We start from the raw sequence: 21,749 nt of genomic DNA on the forward strand, positions 1-21,749 counted from the left end.
CGACAAATGTTTCACCTTGGTAACCTTTCGCTTACTGGTCCAACACTCTAATCGCCCTAAAAAAAAAAAGTATATTGTCACATGCTCTTATGTAAGAATTTAAAAAGAGTTCAGAACTGGCAGTGGACATGCTAAATGAATTATGCATCTTTACTATCTGGCTAACTAACTGTGTGCCTATTAATGTGTCCAGTGACCCATGACCCAACATAGTGTGCCCTCTAGTGTACAAATTAAGTGGAACATTCAAACCCCCCAAAAACTACAGACGCAACAACGAAATAAGTAAGCCCAAATCTCTCCTACAAGGCATACACTTTTGAGGGATAAAATGAATTTACAAATAATGCAAAATGCGGTGAATTTAATGTAAACAAGTGTTCAATATTAAACGATAAACAGTCTTTCTCAACCCAATCCATGATATCTAGTCAAGTCTTCCATACACTCTCTGACAAATGAATTTGCACATTACATCATGAATCACTGGAGTAAGGATAGAATAGGGTGTGTTTATGGACTTTTATCATAAACTGAAACTGTATTTGTACAATAAAGCGTGTGAAAGCTAGTAAGGATGTGAACGGTAGTACCTTGTTTAAAACCAAGTTACTGCTGCCATCTAGTGCTGAGAAGATGTGACAGCAACAGAGGCTAAAGCCATCACAGACCTCAAAGCAACACATTATCACAACACAAGGTGACCATGGCATAGAAGTCATGAGACGTTGATGAATGGGAACACCAGCACACCAAGAACATACTACTAGAGCATCTCTGATTCAAATAACTTTCAAACACCACTGGGGATGACGGAACTATTTATACTGAGATTCTGAGTCAATGCGGAGAATAATGGACCGGGAAATATTGGATGACAGTCTATATACAGAGAACTGGCCAAATGGAATTCCAGGAAGACATTGAATAAAGCAATCCAAACAATGACAGTGACACACCCAAGAGACTATTTGCATCTCCAAATACAGCCCAGTAAATTAGTTCATTATAGAAAGCATGAGTCATACTCAGATTTGGAGATCTGACGTGATCAAGTTTTAGAATGTGACCAGGGGGTGTCAGTGAAAGGCTTTGTCATGCGGGTAAGAATGTACCCCCAAAATTGGACACATGTTCAATCCCAAATGTAGCCTACGCCATACTCAATCGGAGTATACAGTTGGGATTTGGATAAACCTGGGATTGGAATTCAGAATACTAATTCAATAGTTCCATCCTGAAGTGGCAGAACTCCATCCATCTGGTCAGCCTATCTGTAACCTCTGGGTGTACAGATGAAGACAAGGAAGTTGTCAGGTTTCAGGGCATACCATTTCATTTCCAGCCCAGTAATAAAGAGTAAATTAGGATTATAATCTGCAATTGAAAAAACACCCCTGTCTACTCAGTGCAACAAAAAAAGACAAGGCCTACCAACCTCATATAGTCCTAGGTTTTTAGAAGCATAAACAAACATGCTTTCGTGGTCCCTTTGGAATAATGATTAACAACTGGAAACATGTGTTTTATAATCAATGCGGTCGCCTAATTTAGTGCCACTGCGCGTCCAAACATCTCAAAAATAAAAAGAGTGACTCCGGTGGCCCCGTGTTAAGGGTCTTGGGTCGCAATATGTTCTTTCTTTGAAGAGGGCGCCGTTTTCTCTGCAGAATTTCGCCATGCTGACGTTCTGTAGAGTCATGTGATGAAGCGCTGGTCCTTCCCAGGGTTCACTGAGCGCCGTTTGCCCCACCCCATCTATCTCATATACTGTTCCCGAAGAGAACATTTATACCTTCAAGAATTGCTTATACGCGTGTTTAATCATCTTCCACGACCAGTCCAGGAGGGAACTGTCTTCATAGTGGAATGTGTTAGTGCAACACTCGTCATATTTATGAATGTATATGCACATGTAAACTCTACCATTCGAGTTCAGAAGGAATATAAAACTGAGACTGACAGCGGGCTATACATGCAAGGAACGGGATAATTCGAAGGATTTTCGTGTTTTCGTCATGTTTAGAAGAATCAGAACCAATTTAATAATTTATTGGGGGCTATCTGAGCGCTATTAGGAGCCTTGCTGATGTGAGGAGGGATACAAATTTCGGCAACAAAAGAAAAGACAGCGAAGGGCCTTTTGGATTGAGAAAAACCAGCAAGGAACAGCCATCACAGAAACGGGGGAAAATCACGAAAATTGAATTATTTTGGGGATCTAAACTGAACCGGACTCACCGTTTAGATCGAGGATCATATTGTGGATATAAAAATGAGTTCAATGAAGACGGAAGCAAGGGACATATTACACATGTAGTTCGTTAAGTGTAAATATATATATATTTTTCCTCCAGTCTACAGTCTCTGCGCGTAGAAAGGCCGCAGGAAATACGCCTTTTCCCAAAGAGATGTTTATTCTAACCCGTGTCAAAAAAGATCCGGGTCAAATTTTACAGTCGCGTTTTTGTGCTATACCGATTTTCGGTCTCTGTCACAGGCAACAGTGAGACGTGAGACCCGTGCGGTTCGTGAGCTGAAAATAGGCTTTTTATCCTCTCTTCAATTGAATGTGAGCGAGGCAAAACCCTCAATCAACCTTTAAACCTGTGGATGGTCATCTATATCGGCATATAAAAGCTGTACGTGAAGAAGGAAAAAGCCTAATAGAATTGACCAAACTGAGAGGACGGCCTGGGTATCGTCATCAACAGTCTCCTGCCCTCTTTGACAGTAATATCAGTTGAAAAAGACTCATTATATACACACATACTTACAAACGCAATAGGACAACGTTTTAAAACAGACGTTAGTTCGACGTAACATTAAACCACAGCCTGTATACATGTCGTTAATATTCGTCTCAATTCCGTCGGTCAACCGAGAGATCTAGGTTAGTTATTTTTCTTCTTCACCCTCCCCGGACCCACTTTCTTGCGGGAAGATGGGTTGTTTGGGCAACAGTAAGACTGAAGATCAGCGAAATGAGGAGAAGGTACAAAGAGAAGCCAACAAAAAGATAGAGAAACAGCTTCAGAAGGACAAACAGCTATATAGAGCAACTCACAGGCTACTACTTTTAGGTAAATGTGAACGGAATCTGATGTGTTGCAGGCAAGGCCTCATTGGCGACATTGTTTCTAATCCAATATTTGATGTGATATAGGATTTAGTTTTCTCTGTAGGCCTTCCTGCTACACAACATAGTAATTGTACTTTTTCAATGTGACATGGTTGCTGGCATGATGTTTCAAGCTGACACGGTGTATCAAAAGATGCAGTTCGACTTGATCCTCTAACGAATAATTGAAGCCTACTCATTGCAACATTTAGTTTATTTTCTTCACATTTTGATACATTATGTCGTAGGCCTGTGTGATTATAACAGCTCCTGCCTAATCTATATGAAACATGGGTGTTGAGCCTCTACATGTGGGTTGTGGGTGTGCTCTCAGAACAACTATCTGCTTGTACACTTTCAAATCCGTAGGCCTGTGTATTTCGAGGCGGGCCTATGTGCGGAATAATGCAGCGCACTCTTTGAGCATTTCTACCGCTGACACTTCTCTACTCATGGTACTGTAATGTGAAAACAGTCCAAATGTCCTCTCGAAAGGATATTTGATGAGAAAGTGCCTGAGACCTAGTGTGTTGAACGCTATACCAGTATTTCCGTTGGAGAGGAAGTTGTGGTAACTAAAGTAAGCAGAACAGAACTCTCATTTAACATTGACTTCTACATACTGCTTTATATAGCACTGTGCCCTTTGCACTTTTCTATGATATTACCATTTTTGTTGTTGTACCGTTTTCAGATGTTGGCCCCCATTTGTGAGTTTGAGTTTTGTCAGACAGTGGAGATAAGACATATGACCCTTAACCAGTCATGATACAGTTCTTACCATTTGATATCACTGCTATGGGGGAAAAACATATTAGTCATAAATCTATTTGAAATTTAGAGTATATTTGGCACCTTTTTTTATGCTTGATTCACACTATAGGATCAAGCCGAGCTGTACTGGACTAGATGGTTATGCATCTACCACTGGGACTGTGCAGGTAAAGGACAGTGTTAAAAGACAATATCAGAGCCAGTACAGCTCAGGTCTGCCCCATAGGCGTTAGAGAGGATCTGTGATAAAGAATTCCCTTAGTTATTCTCACATGGGGAAAGTTCACAAACCTAGACAAGCCCATCTAAAATAATCTGTCAGACTTGATAGAGGTTTTACGCCTTTTACTTTGTGTTAGCGGTACACCCCTGGTTATCAGTGAAGCTGTTAATACTGTTGTATTATTAGATTTCAACAGGTTAATATTTCACACATTTATTGACATTTCTACTGTGTGTGGGGGGATTCACCAAACATCCCACTAATTTGAAGTTGTTTGCTTCAGACACGGGTGGAATCACGCTCAAAGGTAGAAGTTTACCCGAACCACATCAGTTTATCCAACTTAAATCCCGACCTTAACCGACTGGAGAATACAACTATATCTGACCCTAGACCAGAGGTTAAAGGGCAACTTTTTCTAACTCCTGGCCTCTGTTGCTGCTGTGTGAGACCTCAGTCAAGTGGAATAATAACCCGATTCAATTAGAACTGTTCTGATCATGTTTATTTCACAGATTTAAAATGCTCGACTATTCCTTTTAACATGTCTCTCTTTACAACAATTTTTTTGTTGATGCATCACATTCCAAATGACCATCCTCGGTTGGCTGTCGGGATCGGGCATTGCGCTGTACTCTCTGAAATGTGTCTAACCACCGCTCTCGTTCTCTATCTCTTGTTTGCTCTTTCACTCTATACCTCTACACAGGGGCTGGTGAGTCAGGAAAGAGCACCATAGTGAAGCAGATGCGAATCCTCCATGTGAATGGCTTCAATGCAGAGTAAGTATCGTTTTCTTCTCCAGGCGACGCTCCTCAACTGCGAATAAAGATCCGGGTTTGAGACGGCCAGAGGGATTGGGGGAGAATCACGGAGGAACCCAGAGTGAAAACAGACATTTAAAACACCAACTTGACCCATGGGCATCTTTCATGTATTGGTCTTTCAATACCTGAATTGTATAATACACACACTAGATGCACCTGTGCAAGAGCACGTGATGGGAGGGTAGTTACAGTTCCCTCAGTTTGAAGATTAGTGCTTCAATAGCCACTTACTTACTGTCTAGGTGTCTCGTCCTTATGCTATTTTTAAAGTATTGACGGAAATATTAGATTGCGCTTCAAGAATTATCAGTCCGATTTCATGGACTTCCAAAAATGAAAAGCGAATGGAGAGACGAGAAGTCAAACTTCCTTTGGAACAAACTCTGTGGGGGTTCAAGCCCTGGTTGGTGACTTGTGCTATAAGACCCTAGTTCATTGGTTGGTAGAGGTCTAAGCCCAGGTGAGTAGGTTGGTTGGGGGTTTAGGCCTAAATGTGTAGATGGGTGAGGTTCTATGCCTCCTCAGAATCCCATGTAAGTGCCCAATCAGAATATGATGGTCGCATTGAAAAGACAAAGTCACATTTTTTGGGGTTCAGATCCGTCTGACCGCCTCGTTATCATTGTGTGTATATTTCTCCTCAGTCTGGATGCAATCAGGCTACCAAAAGTGCAAACAATGGGTGACATCATCAGCACTCCGCCCACAAGTGTCAAGAAAACTTGTTTTGGTAGTGAGAGGCACCTAGTGTGTGAGGAATGTGTTTGCTGGCTTCATGAATGCTAGCCAAATAGCTAATATTAGTTACGCTAACCCCTTTGCAGTCCCTTGAGCTTTGCTAGCTGTCTTGCTGGTTAGCTAAAGATGTTAGCTACAGTAGTTAACTACTGCCATCAAGTAGTTGTGTTATAATTTAGCCTTTTCCACCGATTGCAGAATGGATACTGGCATTTGAATATAACGCTGGAAAATTAAATCCAGGCACAATGTGGACACATTTAAATGTAGGTGAAGACACATGACGTGTTCGGAATTCTATGATCAGAACTCCATGATCAGAATACAAAAACGTCATTAACTGTCAAGTCTAGACACAGCCTCGGTGCGTTGGTTTGGGTTTTAGTCCCCAGTTCGTGGGGTTAGGTTTGACGGTTCAGGCTCTGGTGTGGTGAGTGGCTTTGGTTAAATGAGCAAATCAGCACCTAAGGCACCCAGCATTGTGTGTGTGCGCTCAGATCATCGCTTGGTCACATCCTAGATCCAGGGTGTCAATCATACGGCCCGGGGTAGTTTGACTAAAACATTTGAATAATGATAAAGCATAATCAATATACTTTTAAATGACTAAAACCAAATTGAAACTGTGTAGAAATGATTATGGACCTACATTACCGTTTCTTGACTGTCCAGCTGCTAATAATCACCGAAACTAAAGCTAGACAATCGAGGAGTATCGAAAATTCCCAAAACAATTCATTTTGACGGCGAGGAAATTCTAACCGATTTTCAGTGCGGCCCTCTGGACCTCGTTGAAGACCGATAGGTTTGACACCCCTGTCCTAGACATTTCAAACAAGAATTTGATTAGTTGGATGTGTCTGTGTTAAGTTAGCTGTACCCTATATAACTTTAAACGTATGGGTTGTATTTCTATGGTATTTTGCAATGGATAAAAGGCAGGGCGGTGTGTCTGACCTCTTGAGCAACGTTTCCTCGTCAGTCCTGGGGGAAAGATGCTCTGCAAGGAATTCCTGGAGGTGTTTGGTGGATTCCTGGATGATGACGTTTTTTTGCATTCAGTAACTTTCATTGATACGGTTCTAGGCCCTAATAGCTTGATGGCTCATCCATTTGTGAAACACTGCACCAAATGTATTTATTTTATTTTGTCTTCTTTGGTACATTTCTTTGACAAAGATGGACACGGATGTATACACTAAACGCATGCTTTCTACTTCAAGTTATTGCCTATTCTCTCTCTCTCTCCACACGCACATATAAGCGAGCACATGCTACTTTGTAATAGCACGTGATTTTGAATGACCGTCGTGTAGAAAATGTAAACAAGGCCTTCTCGATCTATCCCTCTCTTGTTTATTGGGTTAGGGGGATGTCTGTGTGGCTGTTGCCTATTCTCTCGACTTTTCCCTCCCTTCTCTCATACCCTTTTCTATCCCTCTCTATCTGTCGGTGTACCTCTTTTACATTCCCTCTCTTACTCCTTGACTGCTGTTTTGTGTTTTTTGATGTAAACTAAATATCAGTGGTAGTGCACAGTCTGTGATGGGTGCTGCTCAGCGAAACGGTTGTTTTACAATTTAGTCGTACATTTGAAGCAGTCTAGTAATGGGCCGCTGTTGCAGCTCGGATACCACTCTTACAATTGGGGTCGTGTTTGACATCGGATCATTTGTATTTATCGTAGCAGGTAGAGTATTTTCATTGGAGCGCAATGTAGACACTGGGAGACTGTGACCTGTTTTTCGGTGTATGAGTTTCGCATAGTTGAAGACGTGTGTGTCAGTCATGAATGATGGCAGGTTCAGAAGGGATGATCGTGAGGTGTAGTGCATGTGCCAGATGTTTCTCTATAGACTATTATCCACGTACATTTTAGTTTTTGGTTTTGCTGTATCAACAATGTATGGCCAATTATATTGTAATTTACAACATGGAAGATTGAGCTTTGATGTGTTTGTGGGGGGGGGGTTTCGCAGGGAGAAGAAGCAGAAGATTCACGACATCAAGAATAATATTAAAGAAGCTATTGAGGTAAGTTTTCGGTTTGAAGCTTTCATATCACTGTGGGTAGGTAGAATAAATACAATCTAAACCGCTAAGCATGAATCATCAATATTTTATCAATGATTATTGAATATAAGATACCCCAAGACAATCCTGTGTTGTCACCTCAATCTGTATTGCTGTATTGATTGTGCGTGTGCGTGTGTGTGTGTGTGTGTGTGTCGCTCTTTAGACCATAGTAGCGGCTATGAGTACACTGACGCCTCCCGTTCAGCTCGCCAGTCCACACAACCAATACCGGATCGAATATGTCCTCAATTTAGTCAGTCAGAAGGACTATGAATTCACATCTGTGAGTATGACAATGTTTCTACCACCCACACACAGAACATTATAGATTGTCATGGTCTTTTCATGAATGTACAGTGTATACACGCCTGTGTGAGTAAGCACATTATTTTCTTGTGTGTACCGTGCATGTGCACACACGGTACCAGTCAAAAGTTTGGACACGCCTACTCCTTCCAGGGTTTTCCTTTGTTTTTAATATTTTCTACATTGTAGAATAATAGTCAAGGCATCAAAACTATGAAATAACACACATGGAATCATGTAGTAACCAAAAAAAGTGTTAAATATATTTGAGATTCTTCAAAGTAGCCACCCTTTGCCTTGATGACAGCTTTACACACTCTTGGCATTCTCTCAACCAGCTTCTCACACCTGGATTATGGAACATTTGCCCGTTTTATTATTTAAAACATTCTTCAAGCTCTGTCAAATTGATTTTGATCATTGCTAGACAACCATTGTCAGGTATTTTTATTTTATTCTACCTTTATTAAACTAGGCAAGTCAGTTAAGAACAAATTCTTATTTTCAATGACGGCCTAGGAACAGTGGGTTAACTGCCTGTTCAGGGGCAGAACGACAGATTTGTACCTTGTCAGCAACCTTCCGGTTACTAGTCCAACGCTCTATCCACTAGGCTACCCTGCAGCCCGTCTTGCCAAAGATCTTCAAGTATATTTAAAAACTGTAACTCGGCCACTCAGGAACGTTCACTGTCTTCTCGGTAAGCAACTCCAGTGTAGATTTGACATTGTGTTTTAGGTTACTGTCCTGCTGACATGTAAATTAATCTCCCAGTGTCTGGTGGAAAGCAGACTGAACTAGGTTTTTGCCTGTGCTTGACTCAATTCCGTTTCTTTTTTTTATCCTGAAAAAGTCCAGAATCCTTAATGATTACAAGCACACCCATAACATGATGCGGCCACCACTATGCTTGAAAATTGGGAGAGTGGTACTCTGTAATGAATTGGATTTGCCCCAAACATAACTCTGTTCAGGTCTTAAAGTGAATTGCTTTGCCACATGTTTAGCAGTATTACTTTAGTGCCTTGTTGCAAACAGGATGCATGTTTTGGAATATTTTTATTCTGTACAGGCTTCCTTCTTTTCACTCTGTCAATTAGTTTAGTATTGTGGAGTAACAATGTTCTTGATCCATCCTCAGTTTTTTCCAAACACAGCCACTATTGTAACTGTTTTAAAGTCACCATTGGCCTCATGGTGAAATCCCTGAGCAGTTTCCTTCCTCTCCGGCAACATTGTTAGGAAGGACGACTATCTTTGTAGTGACTGGGTGTATTGATACACCATCCAAAGTGCAATTAGTGACTTCATGCTTAAAGGGATATACAATGTCTGCTTTTTAATTTTTTACCCATCTACCAATAGGCGATTGTCTTTGTGAGGCATTGGAAAACCTCCCTGTCTTTGTGGTTGAATCTGTGTTTGAAATTCACTGCTCGACTGAGGTTACCGTACAGATAATTAGATTTGTGTAAACATTTCGAAAAGCTTGACTCCACTTTGACATTATGGAATATTGTGTGGAGGCTAGTAAACCATTTTAAAATTCTGGCTGTAACACAACAAAATGGCAGGGTGGGGGGGGGGTCTAGGGGTGTGAATACATTCTAAAGGCACTGTACATGCTGTTCATGTTCCCTTAGGAAGGCCTATCCAGCAGTCCCTGTTGCAGGTGCCAGCCTCATGGTACTGGTAGCTCTGGGAAGTGGTACAGTACAGTAGTAATTAGCAGTTAGGGCCTCTATGGGATGCCTGTTAACTAATGGACTGCCCTGAGGGAAGGCCTGGAGGTCTCTGAGTACCACTGACACTGATTGCCTTTTAACGCCCCTAAATATCTCTCTGGGACCCACGTGTCAGAGTCCCACTGGGCCCCACACCTGAACAAACCGAGTGCTTTCTGGTAGGACTTCGCCGGAAGGGACATAAGGACTCTGTAACAGTTAAGCAGGTAGCAGGGTTCTGCATAAGTCGAAAACATAGGCCATTGAATTGCATTTCTAATGGATTTCTCGATGCTTTGGGAAACTTAGTTACACGTTGATCACAGGAACCTTGTAAATGTTTTTTTGATTGAATAGTGTGCGCCACGGTGAGTTTTACCGGCTTGCAGTGTTCGGTGGCGCACACTATTCAATCAAAAAAAACATTTACAAGGTTCCTGTGATCAACGTGTAACTAAGTTTCCCAAAGCATCGAGAAATCCATTAGAAATGCAATTCAATGGCCTATGTTTTCGACTTATCCAGAACCCTAGGACAGACGACAACATGTTGTCACTCATCGAAATGAAAACAACCGATTGGTTACTGCTTTGCATATATTTTGCTGTTGCTACGTGTTAATTTAGGTCCACGTAAGAGTCTTCGGCTGATGCAAAGTGATCGGTTACAGTTGAGTGGTTGCATCCCTACCATTGCACCGTAGACAGTCATTGAAGATTGCTTTGTCTGTCTTCTGGGCCTAGCACACTTGCCATAACATCGCTCTCTGAGTTTGGGTGTGTAGGGCCACATGTGAAGGCGATGTGATTGTCTGCTGCCTTGCTCTGTGGTTTTTGGATCTCTGTGATTTAGAGTCCCCCCAACTCCCCTCCATCGGGAGCTAAGGTCAGACAGTGTAACTCTCTCTCCCTCCCTCCTCTCTGGCACCCCCCAGGGCGGAGAGGAAACCGGTTCTACTGGTCACCTGATCTCAGAGTACACGTAGAAAAAAAGAAAGGATGAGGAAAAGGAGGCGGCCTTTAGATGTGGGTGTTTCTAGGGGTAGAAGTGGGGGTAGAAGCGGGGGTAGTTTGTACAGTTATCTACTGTCTGGGCTATTCGCTTCTAGTTAATTTCGTGTTTTAAGATGTCGTCTTTGTTGTGGTATGGGCTTTATTTTCGGACAGCTGATTTCTCGGCTGATGATAATGGAAGTCTTATAGGTTGTCTGAACGCCAATAAAATGTCAGTTTTCTAAAATGCAAAGCTACCAGGCAACTTCCTTTCCCATGTCTCTCGCTACATGAAGATACTGTAGTAGTGTTGACCATAGAGGTGGAACGCTAGTGAGGAGATTCCCATTCAGCCACATATTGCGCAAGGTTTTTGCGTAGCACGTGCTACGTTATAGATTGTCGTTTTAGAAACCAGGTAAAAGCAACCAGCCATGGAAACGGAGCCATGGCCTTCTGATAAACCTCAACTTGACAATTTGTCCCTTTGCTTCAAAAAAAAATGGTTAAAGGAAGATCAAGCTCCCTGTGATAGGTTTTGTTGTTGCAAAAACAACATTTGTGTATTTGAGAAAGGCCATCCCAAAGGATGAAGTGGAAATGATAAAAAATGTAAAAAAGGAAATATGGCTGAAGTTGGCAAATATTTCCTTTCTTTTTCAGGCATTAGACCTGCCTAATTCTCACTTAACATTTACATTTACATTTAAGTCATTTAGCAGACGCTCTTATCCAGAGCGACTTACAAATTGGTGCATTCACCTTATGACATCCAGTGGAACAGCCACTTTACAATAGTGCATCTAAATCTTTTAAGGGGGGTGAGAAGGATTACTTTATCCTATCCTAGGTATTCCTTAAAGAGTTTTTCTGTGTAATAGGCTAAATCACATCATCTGTTAACATCTGACTTCAGAGTGATCTATTCTTGCAATTTGTAGTCTATGACATTCCAGATTTAGATATGATAAGTCGTTTGGATGTAGTGGACTACTTTTTCCAAAGTAACTTTAGTTAATGAAACTACTTTTTTAAAGGGTAGCCTTAGTGTAGCTTCACTTCTTCCAGAGTGAAGTAATTGGCAGCTTGGTAAACTGTATTTTCAGAGTAGCTTCCCGAACACTGCAAAGCCGGTGAGCGGAGGCAAACAATATAGCACTGAGTTGTGGCCCCAAAGGATTCTGGTTTGGCTGCTGTAATGCAATAAGGAGTTAGCAGGGGAGTTATTTTTCTCTTAAGCGCATGACTGATGATAAAGGAGGACTCTGTTACTAAGACACATAATGAGTGCTCTTTTTTTATGGAGTGGATGCAGGGATTTCGGGTAACCCAAGCCAGACAAAAAGTGGGACAAATATGCTGGGCAGCGAAAGCTAAATGTTATGTTTGTGTGTGGCCCAATTGTTCCACAATAGTCTAGTTGTCCAGAAGCCTTTATTTTATACAGGACACAGTTTCCTGTTTACCTTCAAGGTCCAAATGGAGGAGGACGAAGGGAGATTTGAGACGATCTACCTTTCCATGTGCTTTTTGGCCCTCTGAATGTTGATAAGCTATGTGGGCATTCCCACTTTATGCGAAAGATATCAAACAAGGATGTAACAGATTAGCCATTCGATATGAGTTGACTCTCCTGTTTACACCTGCACCACTTTTGTTTGCCGAGTCAAAGTAATGAAAAAGGTTTCATTCAATATTTATATGGGATTTTAAACGTGATTATTTAGGGTTAAGTCTGTGATACCTGTCAAAGATGACCCTCCTGAGCCTGTCGACCATACGCAATCTTTAATTTCTCCTCGTTGAAGGAAATGTTGAAAAACATGCCTTGTTTTTAACTTTAAGGCACAATCTGTCATTTCAATGGCCTGACTAATGTCACTTGGTTTTTTCTATATTGAAGCTCCCCTTGGCCGTTACCCTCACTGGCCACAGAACCTGTTCTCCAGTCAATAAATGCCAGATCCCTAATAGGTGTGCTGCCCCATTGGAATGTAATTCTTCCCACCCCTATTTACCTATTCTACATGTACACACGCTCTAGCCACGCACAAAGCACACAGCATGTGGTGTCAACAAAAGAGGCCGCACATCTCGGTGCCCTCAAACACCGCATGGATGGACAGTGTCCTCTTTCTCGACCTGCTTTAATTCAATTGATCCCCTCTCTCTCTCTCTTCCTCTCACATACTATTTCTCCCTCTTATTTCTCCCTTTCAGGAGTTTTATGAGAATGCGAAGACTCTCTGGCAGGACGAGGGCGTGAGGGTGTGTTTTGAGAGATCCAATGAGTACCAGCTGATCGACTGTGCGCAGTAGTAAGTATGCACTGCACCACATGCCGAGAGAGGACCAGCAGTCTTTAGTAGCTCCAGTGCCCTTATACAGGCCTGTGTTGTTGAACATAAACAGTTTAGGCCAAAGATTAGGGGCACGTATAGCACACTACCCAATCTGAAACGTATTCAATTTCATCAACTTTATTGTGCAAAGCAATTTCCTTGTGAGACTGTTCTGGTTTTCTGTGACACCTGGCAACATAACGGGCAAAGGGTCCTGCCTGAAAAAATGGCCCTTAAAGTTCTTTGTGTTCCTATTGCTGTGGCTGAGGGTCTGTGTAAAAGGACCCAGGAAGTGCTGTGTGATAGCGAGCTCTGTCATGGAAGTTACCCTGCAGCTCCTCATCGCGTCTCAGTGCGCACACACCACAGTATGACATCCCCCGAGCTGTCTGCATCAACAATGCCACCACTCTCTGCCTATGTGTGTGTCTCTGCCGCTCTCCCTAGTACTCTCTCACTCCACGCGCTCCCTCGTACTCGCTTGCGCGCTCTCACACACGTTCTCTTCTTTCTTTTCCTCTCCTTCATGCTTTCTCTCTCAACTGTTGTGTGGCTCCATCTCCGCATCTGTGATGTAGGATGTAGGGGTAAGCACAGATTTCACCAGCGGTTGGATAGGTGGTGGGGGGGGGGGGGGAGTACACCACTTAACCACAGTGACTGGCGCCTCAGAGTTAAATCTGTTATGGTGGTGTTAGGGATGCACGGCCCGATGTCTAGTTCAACGCCGATGTGCAAAACCGATGTCAAAGCTGACATGCACACCTATATTACGTAGGCACATGACGTAATGACGCCACGACACATACTGCACTACGCGTGCAACACAGCATTCCTAACCTGGCCCACAACGTCTGCCGTGTGGATCTGTTTTGACGTTTCAAAGGAAGATAACAGAAAGGCCATATGCAACGTTTGTGCCGCTATTATTTCCAGAGGGGAGAAAGTGAAATCTTTCAATACCACAAACCTAATTACTCATTTGAACGTGCATCACCCCCAGACGTTAAGGCGGCTACTTGGAACAAAAGCAGAAAGAAACCGAAGTGCACACTTCCAACAACTAAAGTGGAACAGTAGTTTTGAACGAGTAAGAACATTTCATCGGGACAACTCAAAGGCGAAATCCATTAACGGCAAAAATAATGGTATATATTCCCCTTGACAATCAACTGTTCTCTGTCGTGGATGATGTTGGCTTTTGCTGACTGGTGGAGCACTTCGAGCCCCGGTGCACACTACCAAGTAGGAGCTATTTTTCAGATGTTGCCCTACTGGAGTTACACAGTATTGTTGAAATGCACATCCCTGAGCTACTTGCAATGGGCGTCACTGCTATTAGCTTCACCACTGACATTTGGACCAGCGATATCAGCCCCATGAGCATGCTGAGTCTGATAGCACAGTGGGTGGACGAGGATTTCGTACTGAGGAAAGCCGTATTGCATGCTCAAGAATGTGCTGGTTCTCATACCGCTGCTGCCATTTCAATGGCATTTGAGAACATGTTTGAAACATGAAGACACTCCTAGCTCCATTCAAACAACTGACTGGAGAAATAAGCTCATCAACTGAGTCTGCAGCAGACGTGATACCCTCTGTCATGGCATTGAAACACCTGCTCAACAAAACAGCCGACAGACCGTGGGGTTAAAACTTGTAAAAGTACTCTACTAGAGGCTGTGAACAAGTGATTCGGTGGCATTCTCTCTGAGCCTCTTTACTGTGTCTCCACCAAGCTCGATGCTAGGTACAAGGACCGCTACTTCCATGCTCGATGCTAGGTACAAGGACCGCTACTTCCATGCTCGATGCTAGGTACAAGGACCGCTACTTCCATGCTCGATGCTAGGTACAAGGACCGCTACTTCCATGCTCGATGCTAGGTACAAGGACCGCTACTTCCATGCTCGATGCTAGGTACAAGGACCGCTACTTCCATGCTTGATGCTAGGTACAAGGACCGCTACTTCCATGCTCGATGCTAGGTACAAGGACCGCTACTTCCATGCTCGATGCTAGGTACAAGGACCGCTACTTCCATGCTCGATGCTAGGTACAAGGACCGCTACTTCCATGCTCGATGCTAGGTACAAGGACCGCTACTTCCATGCTCGATGCTAGGTACAAGGACTGCTACTTCGATGCAGACAAACAGGGTTAACGTGAAATGTTATACACTGCTGGACAAGATGGAATCGGACACAATGACAGTGCGCACCGACGAAGAGGACCCACAACAGAAGAGGCCAGAGACAGAGCTGAAACTTCACTGCTTGACATGTAGGATGAAATCCTCTTTGGGAATGGAACGACTGAAGAAATGAACAACGAAACGGCACAGCAAGTGAAAGAAATAGGTTTTGATGAGGTTTTACTGATAATGGGGACATGCATAACTGCACACACACTGACCAAAAATATATTTTTGTTGCGTGTTTCAACTATTTAACTGTACTAGAATGCTTGAAAGGCCGCTCAAATGTTTTATATCATTATTGTTTTTTTTGGCAAGAAAAATATCGATATCGGACAAAAATGTCATCAGTGCATCCCTAGTGGAGTTTGATTTTGAGCTGATTGTATAAAAAAATACGTGCCAATGCTTGAAGAAACAGTGCTGTGTATTTGATTGTGTTACTTAACAGTTTAGGGCAACCCCTTCAGGTGGTTCAGATGGTCCAGTCCAGTCCAGTTTTGGCCCCTCCCTCTCTCCCATTCACTCTCTCACTACCTCACTCTCCTGCTCTCTCTACCTTTCACTCATTCACTCTCCTCTCTCTCTCCTGCTCTTTCTTTCACTCACTCTCCTGCTTCCTCTCTCCCAGTCCCTCTTTCTCTCACTCGCTCCCCCCCCTTGTTCTCTTCCCTTTTCTTTCTCTCCCTGGCTACTCTAGTCACACAAGATTTTGAGCTGATAGTCTATTTATAGAGCCTGTGGTTCTGTCTCTATGGCAACCGTGCTGGAGGCCAGGGAGCTATTTTAGAATCTGCTCTGTAATGTCACTACTTTCTGTTTGTCTTTTGGGTTCAGGCCGGTGGTCCAGGTCAAGTTTGTGAGTGTGAACCTTTGTGGAAGGAGAGTTTACAGCTTTTACAACATTTTATTCTATAACGAGCAGGAAAGGAAAAGAGCGTTAATCTTCTGGAGTCTGCATAGTTATCTCTGGCCATCTTTGTTGCCATAACAAAGAATGGTAAATGTGCACGTACACACACACACACAATCTCTCTGTTTGTCCTAGTTAGAGCTAGGTGATATGGCCTAAAAATCAACTTTTTTAATTACATTTTTTACTTTTATGAGTGATCCACAATACATATCTAGATTTAAAATGTTTTCTCTAAATAAGCGTTGTTGTCCCATTTTAAAGGTCAAATACACTGCATTTCAAACAGTCAGCGATAATCTATTGAATTCAGAGTGAAGTTATAAGCCTCCCACAACTACAAGACCACCTAATGTCATTCGTTTATCAAAATAGTTTAACCTGTTTTTTTTTTTTTGTGCAATAATCACTGATCTGGCTTTCAAGTCTGTATATGAAAATGTCCTTTTTTGTTATACATTTAACTAGAACCATGCATAATACACATTCACTAGTAATGATTCACTTTTTTTTTTGTCTCATCGACAATCTCTCAAGCCCCCGAGCTAGTGATCAGCCAGCTAATCTTTATATTTCAAGTTTAGCCAATTTGGATATATGTGCTAGCGAACAGGGTTGAAGAGTTGAAGTATGAACACAATTGTTATGAACGCCTGTCCACTTTGTTCAGATGTTGAAATCAATTGGCCTACCTTATTTCTCAAAAAGAGAAGGAGTTGTCAATTCCTTGTATAATTGTGTTTTATGCTTATTGCATATTTATAAAAACAGACTAGACAGCTAGTATACTAGTATTTGACTAAAATACTTATAGCAGTGCACCAATGCCACACGCGACAAACTGCGCATTCATTTTTCCAGAATCAATGTTCATTGATACTCTCGTTTTAGTAGTGTCTGCTCTGTGCGCAATTTGAGTAGTTGAGACATAAAACGGGTGTAGTTTGAAAAGTTAACTTAACCTTGATTACGGTAAAATAATGTCTCAATGTGTTTTGGTGTCCATATAACCGATTCTGTTGGACCAAACCTGAAATGCAAAAATAGCCCGTTGAAACCGGAAAACGCTTGTCAGAGAGGAATACGTGATCTCTTAAACTTGATGCCGTGAGAGGCGAAGGGAGGGAGGGACTTGGTGTGTGTGTGTAAACCATAGAGGAAGAGGCGACGCGAGAGGTTTCATTCTCGCACAAAGTCTTAAATAAGGCTAATTATTTTCTATGAGCTTATTTTGGACATAAGTTTGTCGCCTCTGCCTTTCGGACTCCCATTGTTAGGGTGGAGACATCTCGTCATTGCATCTCGTCATATTAAGATCTCTGGTGTAAATGGGAAGGTGCACAGAGGAGCGAAGGGGACGAGACCAAAAAATATGACATGAGTACAAGCGGACAAGCGCAATTAAACACTAAAAACGAACAAAATCTCGATTCTTGCGATACAGGCATTTGGATTGTCACGCAAAAACATACATTTAAAATGAATTCGATATATCGCCTAGTTTCTAGCCCTCTAGGTTCTAGGTCTCTCCCAGTGAGTGCCGACTCATTCCTGCCATGGCTCACCTGTAGTTAGGCCTGCCCCATTCCACCCCACCATGTCACATTCCTGGTTATCCAGAGGCTCGGCATTCCTCTGTGTTAAGTAGCCCTGTGAGACCAGGCCAGCATTTGTCTGTCACACCCTGTTTGTGACGTTCAGTTGTATTTACCACTCTCTATAGGGACTGTTTAAACCCAAGTGAAATATCAGTTGTTAACGTATGCATTGGAATGGGACATTCGTTTCAAAGTCTGTATGACTACAGGACTGGAACCATTGCCGTTCCTATAATCTGTAAGTGTCTCTACAAATGTATGCTAGTGTTTCTCTCCACCCCCCTGGTTCCTGACCTGGACCAACACTGGTCCCTAGGATGTTAATAACTGGCTGCTCAGTTAGCTGACACTGATTTTAATCAGCTTTCAAGTTAACTAACGGACAACAATATTTTATGTACGTGTAGTTAAATAATTCTACATATATTCCTAATTTACTCTTTCTGCAAGTGCTGGATTTTCACCCACAGCGGCGAAATCCACCATTCACGGTGATCCTACCTCCAGCACAATGTCCACAGACTAACCCATCTTTCTCAGTATAGTGCCATTTTGCTATTTCCTTTTACAAATACATCCCTCCATTTTACTGGTGATGTCTTACGAGGGTCCTGAACCTCCCTATTTCTAAAATTTTATACTGATATTGCCCTAAAATAAATACTTTATCCAAGAGTATAATAATGATATTTCCCATTTGACTGGTCACCGTTTTTCAGATCCCCAAACAGTACAGTTTTCAAATCCATCTGAATCCTGATATTATAACATAACAACCATTCCTGGACCTGAGTCCAAAAGCGAGCCACCGATGAGTAATACCAGAAAAGATGCTCTATTGATTCTGTTTCCTCGTGGCACAAGGCTAACTTTTCAATGACCCATATATTGAGCATTCTTTTTGTAGCAAGTATTTTATGTAATAGCTTAAATTAAAACAAATAGATTCATGGCTGAGTTGTTTTATTTATCAGAAAATAAACCAGATGCCAATGTATTGGGACATCAAAAACCTGTTCCCAAGCGACTTTAATTTTACATACAGCCTTTGTGGGGAGGCAGGGTAGCCTAGTGGTTAGAGTAACCGGAAGGTTGCAAGTTCAAACCCCCGAGCTGACAAGGTACAAATCTGTCGTTCTGCCCCTGAACAGGCAGTTAACCCACTGTTCCTAGGCAGTCATTGAAAATAAGAATTTGTTCTTAGCTGACTTGCCTAGTTAAATAAAGGTAAAATAAAAAAATTGCTGTCTCAACTCTTACTTCGCAAGTCCTAGTTTTTATCTAAAATGGCCTCCAAAGAGGAAGGTGTGATGGCTTACTGCAGGTTAGTCTCTCTCTAGCACAAAGATAGTTGGAGAAACACACAGGTCTATATAATGCTATTGAGCTCAGTGGTTTCTACCTGTCCCCACACAGAAAAGCTTCCCCTAAGGCTCACTCACTGCCCCTGCTAACTGTTGATGGGAATTCTGTCATTTTGTCCTGTTCATCATTCTGAATCTCTGTTTCTTTCTTCTCAGCTTTCTAGACAAGATTGATATTGTGAAGCAGAGTGACTACACTCCCACTGATCAGGTGAGTTTCCGTGGTCTCAATGCCGCCATTACCAGAGACATTTACATTACATTTAAGTCATTTAGCAGACGCTCTTATCCAGAGCGACTTACAAATTGGTGCGTTCACCTTAAGACATCCAGTGGAACAGCCACTTTACAATAGTGCATCTAAATCTTTTAAGGGGGGTGAGAAGGATTACTTTATCCTATCCTAGGTATTCCTGAAAGAGGTGGGGTTTCAGGTGTCTCCGGAAGGTGGTGATTGACTCCGCTGTCCTGGCGTCGTGAGGGAGTTTGTTCCACCATTGGGGGGCCAGAGCAGCGAACAGTTTTGACTGGGCTGCGCGGGAACTGTACTTCCTCAGTGGTAGGGAGGCGAGCAGGCCAGAGGTGGATGAACGCAGTGCCCTTGTTTGGGTGTAGGGCCTGATCAGAGCCTGGAGGTACTGAGGTGCCGTTCCCCTCACAGCTCCGTAGGCAAGCACCATGGTCTTGTAGCGGATGCGAGCTTCAACTGGAAGCCAGTGGAGAGAGCGGAGGAGCGGGGTGACGTGAGAGAACTTGGGAAGGTTGAACACCAGACGGGCTGCGGCGTTCTGGATGAGTTGTAGGGGTTTAATGGCACAGGCAGGGAGCCCAGCCAACAGCGAGTTGCAGTAATCCAGACGGGAGATGACAAGTGCCTGGATTAGGACCTGCGCTGCTTCCTGTGTGAGGCAGGGTCGTACTCTGCGGATGTTGTAGAGCATGAACCTACAAGAACGGGCCACCGCCTTGATGTTAGTTGAGAACGACAGGGTGTTGTCCAGGATCACGCCAAGGTTCTTAGCGCTCTGGGAGGAGGACACAATGGAGTTGTCAACCGTGATGGCGAGATCATGGAACGGGCAGTCCTTCCCGGGAGGAAGAGCAGCTCCGTCTTGCCGAGGTTCAGCTTGAGGTGGTGATCCGTCATCCACACTGATATGTCTGCCAGACATGCAGAGATGCGATTCGCCACCTGGTCATCAGAAGGGGGAAAGGAGAAGATGAATTGTGTGTCGTCTGCATAGCAATGATAGGAGAGACCATGTGAGGTTATGACAGAGCCAAGTGACTTGGTGTATAGCGAGAATAGGAGAGGGCCTAGAACAGAGCCCTGGGGGACGCCAGTGGTGAGAGCGCGTGGTGAGGAGACAGATTCTCGCCACGCCACCTGGTAGGAGCGACCTGTCAGGTAGGACGCAATCCAAGCGTGGGCCGCGCCGGAGATGCCCAACTCGGAGAGGGTGGAGAGGAGGATCTGATGGTTCACAGTATCGAAGGCAGCCGATAGGTCTAGGATGAGAGCAGAGGAGAGAGAGTTAGCTTTAGCAGTGCGGAGGGCCTCCGTGATACAGAGAAGAGCAGTCTCAGTTGAATGACTAGTCTTGAAACCTGACTGATTTGGATCAAGAAGGTCATTCTGAGAGAGATAGCGGGAGAGCTGGCCAAGGACGGCACGTTCAAGAGTTTTGGAGAGAAAAGAAAGAAGGGATACTGGTCTGTAGTTGTTGACATCGGAGGGATCGAGTGTAGGTTTTTTCAGAAGGGGTGCAACTCTCGCTCTCTTGAAGACAGAAGGGACGTAGCCAGCGGTCAGGGATGAGTTGATGAGCGAGGTGAGGTAAGGGAGAAGGTCTCCGGAAATGGTCTGGAGAAGAGAGGAGGGAATAGGGTCAAGAGACCCTGGGATACATCTCAAATCTAACTTTATTTGTCAAATGTGCCGAATACAACCGGTGAAATGCTTACTTACAAGCCCTTAACCATCAATGCAGTTCAAGAAATAGTTCCGACAATATTTACTAAATAAACGAAAGTAAAACATTTTTTTTTTTTAAGTAACACAATAAAAAAAGGATCACGAGGCTATATACAGGGGGTACCGGTACCGAGTCAATGTACAGGTTATGAGGCAATTTGTAGGTAGGTGTAAAGTGACTATGCATAGATAATAAACAGCGAGTAGCAGCAGTGTAAAAACAAAGTGAGGGGGTGTCAATGTTAATAGTCTGGGTGGCCATTTGATTAATAATTAGTCTTATGGCTTGGGGGTAGAAGCTGTTAAGGAGCCTTTTGGACTTAGACTTGGCACTCCGGTACAGCTTGCCATGCGGTAGCAGAGAGAACAGTATGACTTGGGTTACTGGAGTCGTTGACAAAACATTTTCGCCTTCCTCTGACACCGTCTAGTATATAGGTCCTGGATGGCAGGAAGCTTGGCCCCAGTGATGTACTGGGCCGTATGCACTACCCTCTGTAGTGCCTTACGGTCAGATGCCGAGCAGTTGCCATACCGGTCAGGGTGCTCTCGATGGTGCAGCTGTAGAACATTTTGATC

The 21,749-nt window shown here is 43.2% G+C and overlaps 1 protein-coding gene across 2 annotated transcripts in view; it reads left to right on the top strand.

Annotated features, from left to right (window-relative positions):
- The first annotated feature begins 1,745 nt into the window (after window positions 1-1,745).
- The window catches only part of LOC115131939 (guanine nucleotide-binding protein G(s) subunit alpha), a 34,944-nt gene continuing 14,940 nt past the window's right edge, over window positions 1,746-21,749 (top strand). The window contains exons 1-6 of one of the 2 annotated variants that reach the window (XM_029664048.2): window positions 1,746-3,083; window positions 4,828-4,900; window positions 7,663-7,717; window positions 7,923-8,042; window positions 13,002-13,099; window positions 19,352-19,406. In XM_029664048.2, the coding sequence (XP_029519908.1) occupies window positions 2,945-3,083; window positions 4,828-4,900; window positions 7,663-7,717; window positions 7,923-8,042; window positions 13,002-13,099; window positions 19,352-19,406 (540 nt within the window). In that variant the 5' untranslated portion in view covers window positions 1,746-2,944. The remainder of the gene's footprint in view (window positions 3,084-4,827; window positions 4,901-7,662; window positions 7,718-7,922; window positions 8,043-13,001; window positions 13,100-19,351; window positions 19,407-21,749) is intronic. The other variant, XM_029664049.2, reaches the window with a different exon arrangement.

This window comes from Oncorhynchus nerka, linkage group LG7 (genome assembly GCF_034236695.1).
Source record: "Oncorhynchus nerka isolate Pitt River linkage group LG7, Oner_Uvic_2.0, whole genome shotgun sequence".
In the NCBI taxonomy this organism is placed as follows: domain Eukaryota; kingdom Metazoa; phylum Chordata; class Actinopteri; order Salmoniformes; family Salmonidae; genus Oncorhynchus; species Oncorhynchus nerka.